General features: G+C 40.9%; 1 protein-coding gene across 1 annotated transcript; it reads left to right on the top strand.

Moving 5' to 3' along the window:
• The first annotated feature begins 5,142 nt into the window (after window positions 1–5,142).
• Window positions 5,143–7,748, top strand: LOC140105664 (trypsin-like). The gene is made up of 5 exons (XM_072129669.1): window positions 5,143–5,259; window positions 5,367–5,520; window positions 6,228–6,481; window positions 6,648–6,784; window positions 7,556–7,748. Exons 1-5 carry the CDS (start codon window positions 5,220–5,222, stop codon window positions 7,703–7,705), a joined length of 735 nt encoding a protein of 244 aa, XP_071985770.1. The 5' UTR covers window positions 5,143–5,219; the 3' UTR covers window positions 7,706–7,748.
• Window positions 7,749–9,888: the final 2,140 nt, after the last annotated feature.

Raw genomic sequence — 9,888 nt, 5'->3', positions numbered from 1 at the left:
ATTCCATGCCATGTATTGGGAAGTAGGAAAATAAATTTCAAATGCAGTGAAATTGGTGAAAAAACACATGTGCGCCATTTTCTTGTGGGCTGTTTTTATGGCTTTCACTGTGCACACCAAATAACGTATCTTATATATTATTTCGGGTCAGTACAATCACCAAGATACCAAATTTATACATGTTTTATTATGTTTTAATACATTTTTAAAACTAAAGCCTTCTGTATAAAAAAAATATTCTCGTTTCACCATCTTGTGACGCTAATAACTTTTCATACTGTTGTGTGCAGAGCTGTGTGAGGTGTCATTTTTTATGGGCCAAACTAAAATTTGCCTTTATACTATTTTGGCAACTGTTTGCCCTTTTGATCACATTTTATTACATTTTTATATATGTTTCAAAATGGCGGAAAGTAACATATAGGACATTTGGGCGCAATTTTTAGTTACTAGGTTCAGTAAAGGAAATAACCATCATTCTAGTTTGATAGATCAGGCCATTTTGGGACATACATGTCTATGATTTTATTTTTTTAATTTTTTTTGCATCATTTCTACTTTTATTTTACAATTTTTTATTTTTTTTACTATTTTTCAGAACCCCTAGGTTATCTGATTGATCCTACCATACACTGCCATACTAGTACTAGTACTATGACAGTATATCTGGATTTTGCAGATGATCTATTATAATCTCTTAAAAAATAAACAGAGGCTGCCATGACAAAGGACCGTCACTCCTAGATGACTTCATGGAGAAAGATGATCAAAACTAATATGGCAGCTCCCAGGAGCCACCAGTGGCTTTGCCAACAACGATCAAAGAGTTAACACCCGCGATCGGTACTAGCACCGATCATGAGTGTTACCAGCCATATGCAGCAAACACCCAGCTCCTGAACCCTCTCTATACTCCCCTAAAAGATATGTGATGTAATAATATTAAGGATTAAGCTATATTTATATTGCTTTATATTGTATTTTGTGTTGTACCAAAGTGTATCTATTCCATTATCAATTATATCACATTTTTAAGAATATATATTATATTACGCCATTATATATTCCACCATTATAATACAACATCATTATCACTTACTGTATTTTCCATATACCACATTTATACTCAATATGTTATATACATTATGTAATTACATTATGTAATATTACAGGTGATATCCTATTATTAGTCTACAGGATATTACATTATACATTCTTTCAATCCATGTACTGACTTCAAAATAAATTAGAAATTATATTATTATATACACTCACCGGCCACTTTATTAGGTACACCTGTCCAACTGCTCGTTAACACTTAATTTCTAATCAGCCAATCACATGGCGGCAACTCAGTGCATATAGGCATGTAGACATGGTCAAGACAATCTCCTGCAGTTCAAACCGAGCATCAGTATGGGGAAGAAAGGTGATTTGAGGCCTTTGAACGTGGCATGGTTGTTGGTGCCAGAAGGGCTGGTCTGAGTATTTCAGAAACTGCTGATCTACTGGGATTTTCACGCACAACCATCTCTAGGGTTTACAGAGAATGGTCCGAAAAAGAAAAAACATCCAGTGAGCGGCAGTTCTGTGGGCGGAAATGCCTTGTTGATGCCAGAGGTCAGAGGAGAATGGGCAGACTGGTTCGAGCTGATAGAAAGGCAACAGTGACTCAAATCGCCACCCGTTACAACCAAGGTAGGCAGAAGAGCATCTCTGAACACACAGTACGTCGAACTTTGAGGCAGATGGGCTACAGCAGCAGAAGACCACACCGGGTGCCACTCCTTTCAGCTAAGAACAGGAAACTGAGGCTACAATTTGCACAAGCTCATCGAAATTGGACAGTAGAAGATTGGAAAAACGTTGCCTGGTCTGATGAGTCTCGATTTCTGCTGCGACATTCGGATGGTAGGGTCAGAATTTGTCGTCAACAACATGAAAGCATGGATCCATCCTGCCTTGTATCAACGGTTCAGGTTGGTGGTGGTTGTGTCATGGTGTGGGGAAGATTTTCTTGGCACTCTTTGGGCCCCTTGGTACAACGCCACAGCCTACCTGAGTATTGTTGCTGACCATGTCCATCCCTTTATGAGCACAATGTACCCTGTAACATCTGATGGCTACTTTCAGCAGGATAATGCGCCATGTCATAAAGCTGGAATCATCTCAGACTGGTTTCTTGAACATGACAATGAGGTCACTGGACACAAATGGCCTCCACAGTCACCAGATCTCAATCCAATAGAGCATCTTTGGGATGTGGTGGAACGGGAGATTCGCATCATGGATGTGCAGCCGAAAAATCTGCGGCAACTGTGTGATGCCATCATGTCAATATGGACCAAAATCTCTGAGGAGCTTCCAGCACCTTGTTGTATCTATGCCACGAAGAATTGAGGCAGTTCTGAAGGCAAAAGGGGGTCCAACCCGTTACTAGCATGGTGTACCTAATAAAGTGGCTGGTGAGTGTAGGATTTGCTTTATTATATATTATGTATTGTTTCATGATACACTACTTACTTGTATGATATGTTATACAATACTACTTACCTTAAACTGTGCTAACTTGTAGGGAATAACTGGTTGACAGTCTCTACTCTGGGTAAGTCCTCAGAACAGAAGAGAAAAAAAACGGAGAGAGACAGATAAATGGACAAATGAACGTGAAGTCTGAATAACCGGGTAATATAATAATAATAATTCTTTATATAGCGCACACAGATTACGCACCAGTCCCTGTCCCCAATGGGGCTCACAATCTAATCAACCTAACAGTATGCTTTGGAGTGTGGGAGGAAACAGGAGGACCTGGAGGAAACCCACACAAATACAGTGCTGCAAGGCTGTAATGCTAACCACTAAGCCACCGTGCTGCCCCACTAAGCCACCATGCAAACAAGATAGTGGCAATGAACGGATAAATAATAAGGCAAGGGTTAGGGGCAGCACAGTGGCTCACTGGTTAGCACTACAGCCTTGCAGAGCTGGGGTCCTGGGTTCAAGTCCAATCCAGGTCATCTGCAAAAAGTTTGTATGTTCTCTTCATGTTTGCGTGGGTTTCCTCCGGGTCCTCCGATTTCCTCACATGCTCCAAAAACATACTGGTAGGTTGATTAGATTGTGAGCCCCATTGGGGTACAGGGACTGATTTGGTGAAATCTGTGCAGCGCTGCGGAATCTGTTTGCGCTATATAAATAAATGAATTATTATTATTAGAAAAATTGCTTTTCAACTGCATGAAAAGCTGTCAATCATAGCCTCTTGCAGAGCTGCCCTGGAAGTGGTTTACAAGCTTAGAACCTGCAGCAATGACCCATTTAACCAATTTATATAAACACTGTTGCCGCCTCTCTTATCTGGCTTGTCTTCTTTTCTGCTACTTTGGTGACTTTTTTGCTGCATGTCCAAATTCACACATTGGGGCAGATTTACTTACCCGGTCCATTCGCGATCCAGCGGCGCCTTCTGCGCATATCGCAGCAAAGACCCATCGCTCTCACCCGCGGTGGCGGCGCATGGGCGGTTTGACCCGAGGATACATGGCTTCTGCACATGCATTACAATGAGCCTGTGGCTCATTGTAATGTATAGTGAGCAGAAATGCCATATACTGCGATACAGTAGCATTGCAGTATATGGCAGGAGCGATCAGACCATCTAGGGTTAATGTACCCTAGAGGGTCTAAGAAATAGTGGGGAAAAAAAAAAAGTTTAAAAAATGTAAAAAAATAATAAAATATTAAAAGTTCAAATCACCCCCCTTTCCCTAGAACTGATATAAAATATAATAAACAGTAAAAATCACAGACACATTAGGTATCGCCGGGTCCCAAAATGCCCGATCTATCAAAATATAAAAACAGTCATTGACGGCGGTGACCTCAGACGGCAAATGGCGCCCAAATGTCCAAACCGCAACTTTTACACCTTTTTAGATGACATAAAAAATGTAATAAAAAATGATCAAAATGTTGCACAGACCTCAAAACGGTAGCAATGAGAACGTCGGCTCATTTCGCAAAAATGACCCCTCACACAGCTCCATGCGTCAGAAGATGGCAAAAAAATTATTTTCTTTTTTGTACACAGTCGTTTAATTTTTGAAAATATATTAAAACGCAATAAAACCTATATAAATTTGGTATCACCGCGATCGCACCAAACCAAAGAATAAAGTAGAGGTGTTCTGTGGAGCGCAGAGTGAAAGTCGTAAAAACTGAGCCCACAAGAACATGACGCACATGCAGTTTTTTTCAATTTTTCCACATTTGGAATTTTTTTGTGGCTTCCCACTACATGGCATGGAATAATAAATAACATCATGGGAAAGTAAAATTTGTTACGCACAAAATAAGCCCTTACACAGCTCTACACACAGAAAAATGAAAAAGTTATGGATTTTTGAAGATGGAGAGCGAGAAATTAGCGAAAATACCCTGCGTCCTTAAGGGGTTAAAATTATGCAAAAGAGCCTGAGGGGCTCCAGAGAAGTTAATGGAACGTGGAGCCCCTGAGGCTCATTTGCCTAATTTTTAAATCCCTTTTTTTTTCTTGAAAACAAGAAGAAGCCAAAAGAACCGCAGATCCTGCCAGACGGGCACCTAACAGTATGTCTGTATGTTTGATTTACAATCCTTGATCTTTAAGCTCTTCAGTCCTAATGATGAATATTTTACAAATGATTTTAAGGTGCAATAAAGAAAAAAATTACATTTTAATTAGTTTTTTTTTTCACTTTTAACATAGTTGACTTAGGGCATAGCTCATCGTGACATTTATGGTAACTTACTAAATCTTTCTTTTAACTGGGAATCTTAAAATTGATTTATTTTTTCTCTAAAACATATATTCTACAAGACTTGTATGTATTGTGGAGAGATGTGGTAGCTCTATAGATCAGAGATTCACAGGCAAAGCAGATTGGTTTAATTACTCAATGGAGAAATAGGTTCATATTTTCACAAATACTGAAAGTAAAAAAAAAATTGTGTGTAGCAATATACTAGTATTATCACAACTGTGACTAACGTGACTAAAAAAGCCACCAAGGTCAGGGCGGCCAAACGTACTATTCCGAGCCGTATATCTTCTGTAAACATTAACAGACAAGGTCCCTTATTGGTCAGACTGTGCAGTGTGTAGGAGTTGAGATATTCCTAAAACATATAAATACCTATATTCCTTCCATCCGTCCTCCCCCAAAGACCCATCCACCATGAAGTTCCTCCTGATCTGTGTGCTCCTCGGAGCAGCTGGTGAGTCTTCTTCATGAGAAGATCCATGATGTTCCATATTGGCTAAAAGCTTGAGATGTTCTGTATGTGATATTATTCTGACTTTAGTCAATGTTCTCCACTTGCAGCTGCTTTTGAGGATGACGATAAGATCGTAGGAGGTTACACCTGCACCAAGAACTCTGTCCCCTACCAGGCTTCCCTGAACTCCGGCTACCACTTCTGTGGAGGAGCTCTGATCAACAACCTCTGGGTCATCTCTGCTGCTCACTGCTACAAGTCGTAAGTACAGTAGTATTAGAGGAACTATACAAAACCTTCCCACCATCATGTGATCAAACCTTGAGCATATTACTGCCCGAATGTTCCCTACAGATCAGAAGAGACCAGTAACACCTATTGCTACCATTGTAGGAATCATTGTCTCATCTGCTGTGTAGATTTCTAGTTGCAATTGCCATATATTATTGAACAGACAATTGTGCAAGTATTATAGCATCCACCTTTTACAACATAGCCAATGATAGAAGACATAGCAACATAGCCAATAATAGGAGACATAGCAACATAGCCAATGGTAGGAGACATAGCAACATAGCCAATGATAGGAGACATAGCAACATAGCCAATGATAGGAGACATAGCAACATAGCCAATGATAGGAGACATAGCAACATAGCCAATGATAGGAGACATAGCAACATAGCCAATGATAGGAGACATAGCTACATAGCCAATGATATGTTAACCTAAATGCCTAAAAGTTTTAGAATCCACACCAATGTCCAAAACATGGGTCTCCTGACCTCCATTCCAAATGGTACTGCAGCCATAGTGAATAGAGAGGAGGTGGTGCAATGACTTGGGGAAGTGCCTAAGCATGTGTCTCAAGCAATTGCAAGGAAGACAATTATTATGATAAACTGACCATAAGCCAACATTAAGATGAAAAAACTCAAATGTTCTTCATCCAATGCCCACTCATCCAGGAGCCTTCAGGTCAGACTGGGAGAACACAACATCGCCACCAGTGAAGGTACCGAGCAGTTCATCAACTCCGCCAAGGTCATCAGACATGGAAGCTACAACTCCAGAACCCTGGACAATGACATCATGTTGATCAAGTTGGCCTCTGCCGCCACCCTCAACTCTTACGTCAAGGCTGTGTCTCTTGCCTCTGGCTGTGCCAGCGCCGGCACCAGCTGTCTGATCTCCGGATGGGGCAACACCCTGAGCAGTGGAAGTAAGTTACTAGCACAACTTGTCTGGCTAATTTGTTCTATGACAGTGGCTGCTAAATCCTAGCAAAAGCATCCTAGATCACAATGAAACAATAAAATCTAAAGATTAATAGAGAAATGATGTAATTGTTATTACTAAAATGTATATTATTTATGCTTTGTCCCCAGCCAACTACCCCGACCTCCTCCAGTGCCTGAACGCCCCCATCCTGACCTCTGCCCAGTGTAGCAGCGCCTACCCCGGAGAGATCACCGGCAACATGATCTGCGTTGGATACATGGAGGGAGGCAAGGATTCCTGCCAGGTAGGTGCCACCATTCCGTCTTCTAAACTTTTCCGATATTGGGTCATGCCAACAATTAGGTCTTGCCAAGGTCTTGGGATGAGAGGAAACATTTAGGTTCGGGTATGGTCAAATTCTGAACACAGAAATGGATCCTCCTTCTGCAGCCTCTAAACTTGACTTATCCAAGGAAAATATGACTCTTTGAGGCTAATTGTCACTTGACTTCAAAGGAGATTGTTTTCTTAGGTAAAAGGTTGAGATTTCATATAAAAGAGGGACATTTTATCCACTACCTGAGGGGGCTGCTAGTTTATTGGAGTTAAATCTGCGGACAAATTGGGGCACATTTACTTACCCAGTTCTGTCGCAATCCCGCGGCGTGTTGTCCGACGAGGATTCAGGTCTGCCGGGATTCACTATGCTTGTGCGCCCGATATCCAACAGGTGTCGCTGCTGCGCCAAGGTCCGCCGGAGTTCACCTTCTTCTTCCTGGTGCATGTGAGTGCTGCTCTTGCGACACAATTCTTTTTTTAAATTCCACGGTTTGTCCCCCAATTCTGTTGTGGCGCTGATGCGCCACAATCCGATCGTGTGCGCCAAAACCCGGGAAATATTTGTGAAAACCCGACAGAATCACGGCCGCAGGACCCTTAGTAAATGTGCCCCAATGATTTACACACAGCTCTACTGAAGTCTAAGTCCGGGAATACGATGAGAAGAAAAAGTAGAATGTGTTGTTAAGACTTATAACTACTTGTATAAATATATGACTATTTTCTATCTTCTCAGGGTGACTCTGGTGGACCCGTGGTGTGCAATGGACAGCTCCAGGGTATTGTCTCCTGGGGATATGGCTGTGCCCTCAGGAACTATCCCGGTGTCTACACCAAGGCCTGCAACTACAACGCCTGGATCTCCAGCACCGTTTCTGCCAACTAAAGTTCTTGAAGAATTATATCTTCAGATTGTTCCATCTCTGTATCTTACATACCATCAAATATTTAACTGATTGCAAAAATGTCTTCTGTATTGAGTGAATAAATATTTTTCTTTACAAAAAATGTGTTGTGTAACGTTTCAGTGAAAATTGTTGGTGGTGGTTTATAGTAATGTACTATTAGTACTAGTAGTAGTACTGGTAAAATAGTCATTGTAGTGGCGGTGATTATTGTATTATTAGTGATAGTAGATGTGGTAATGGTAGTAGTAGTTATTAGTAGTAGCGATAGGTTATAGGTAGGTAGGTATTAGTGATAGTAATAGAAATAGGAGAGGTAGTAGTGGCTTGTAGAAGTGGAAGTACAAGTAAAATAGTAGTATATAGCTATACTATTAGAATTGAACGTGGTTGGAGTGGTAGAAGGTAGTTGTGGTAGTAGTTTCCGTGTAAGTAGTAAAAATCTGAAGGGGTAGTAGTAAAATGAGTAGTAGTGATGTTAGAAGTAGTAAAATGTAGTAGTATTTGTAGTAATAAAAGTAATGGTGATCCTAGAAGTAGTAGTAGACGTAGTAGATATTTTAACATTGTTATACAATACATAAATTATTATTGAATACGGTGGTTTGGATTTTTATTTTTAAATACGAAAAAGTTTAGCAGTAAGAAAGTTGTAAATGGATTATTTATTGGGTAAACCATAAAACATGAACTAAATGATCCATAGATGGATTTGTAATCGCTAAATAGTTTGAGTGAGAAAATCTTCACAGAAAGAGACAACTGCTTCTCCAAGCAAAGAGACTGCTTATACTTCCATCATTAAATTGTAGACTTTAAAGGGAACCCGTCATCAGCACATGGTGTAATAAAACGATGTAGTATATTGTCAGGCAGCGTAACACCTTCTTGTTTTTGTTTCTTTCATCATCCTGAAAATCAACTTTGAAGTGAGATGTAAATTGGTTGTATAAAGTCAAGGAGGCGGAGAGTTTAACACTGAAGTCAAGGTGGGGGGCTCTGAACGCCTCCTCCTCTGTGACTGACATCATGCGCCGGAGATAAGGAGATCTGGTTAGTGATGTCTCTGGATGCAGGACCATCAATTACAGAGTAGGGGACTTTCTGAGGAAGAGAGAGCTTGACTTCAGTGTTAAAATCTCTGCCTCCTTGACTTTATACAACCAATTTACATCTCATTTCAAAGTGCTCACTTCAGCTGCTTGGCAACATACTGATCGTGGTTTATTAGGTCAATTTCTAATGACAGGCTCCCTTTAAGAAGCCATCTCATATTATGATTTACATGCAGTCAATGGGGGAGATTTATCAAGCTGCGTAAGAGTAATAATTTGATTAGTTGCCCATGGCAACCAATTACAGCTCAGCTTTCATTTTGCCAATGCTCATGAATATTTTAAAGGGGAGCTGAATTTGGTTGCAAAGGGCAACTATTACTATTAACTTACTATTACAATTCTCGATAAATCTCCCCCAATGACTGAAAGCTCTAGCTCATGGTACCAAAATTTGTATATTCCCGGGCCATAAACAGTGGGGGGAATTTTATCATTGGCTTTTTGTCTGTGGTTGGCGTTGTTCTGGCGCATATTTTGACATAGAGATTTGCTGAGACTAGTTTTCACATAACGACTGAATTCAGGATTTGCGTTTTGGTGCAAATTTCCGTTAGGCACAAGTTTTGGCGCAAATTTATGCCAGTCCCTACCCTGGTCTGTGTTGCGCCTTTTGTTTGGGTTTTTGCAACTTTTCATGCGTCTGTTGCAAGCAACCCACACAGCAAAACATACTGGCAGATGATTTATCAGGGGCTAAAGCCTCTTCAATGAATGTGACTGATGCAGAGCTCCAAAGACATAGAACTGTTGTAAGGAGTCGGTCTAAGTCGCTCCCCCGAGGACATCCCATCTTTGTAAAAAGTCCAATATGATGTGCTAACTGTTTTTGATGTAAACAAACCACTGGTGCCCAAGCCTGACGAATGCTCCATTCACTGATGTAAACGGGGGGGGGGGGCAGGCTGGTTGTATAAAAGGGGGGTGGGGGCTGGTTGTATACAGGGGGGAGAATGGCTGTATACAGGGGGGGCAGGCTGGTTGTATACAGGGAGGACTGGTTGTATACAGGGGGAAGGCTAGTTGTATACAGGAGGTGCTGACTGTAT

The sequence above is a fragment of the Engystomops pustulosus genome, chromosome 11 (genome assembly GCF_040894005.1).
Source record: "Engystomops pustulosus chromosome 11, aEngPut4.maternal, whole genome shotgun sequence".
Lineage (NCBI taxonomy): Eukaryota > Metazoa > Chordata > Amphibia > Anura > Leptodactylidae > Engystomops > Engystomops pustulosus.
The sequence above is the reverse complement of the archived record's forward strand: the minus strand, read 5'-3'. Positions and strand labels throughout refer to the sequence as shown.

Coding starts and splice junctions, on each gene's coding strand:
- LOC140105664 (XM_072129669.1), top strand. CDS start 5,220: ATGAAGTTCCTCCTGATCTGTGTGCTCCTCGGAGCAGCTG. Junction 5,521..6,227: donor GCTGCTCACTGCTACAAGTC/GTAAGTACAGTA, acceptor CCACTCATCCAG/GAGCCTTCAGGTCAGACTGG. Junction 6,482..6,647: donor CAACACCCTGAGCAGTGGAA/GTAAGTTACTAG, acceptor CTTTGTCCCCAG/CCAACTACCCCGACCTCCTC.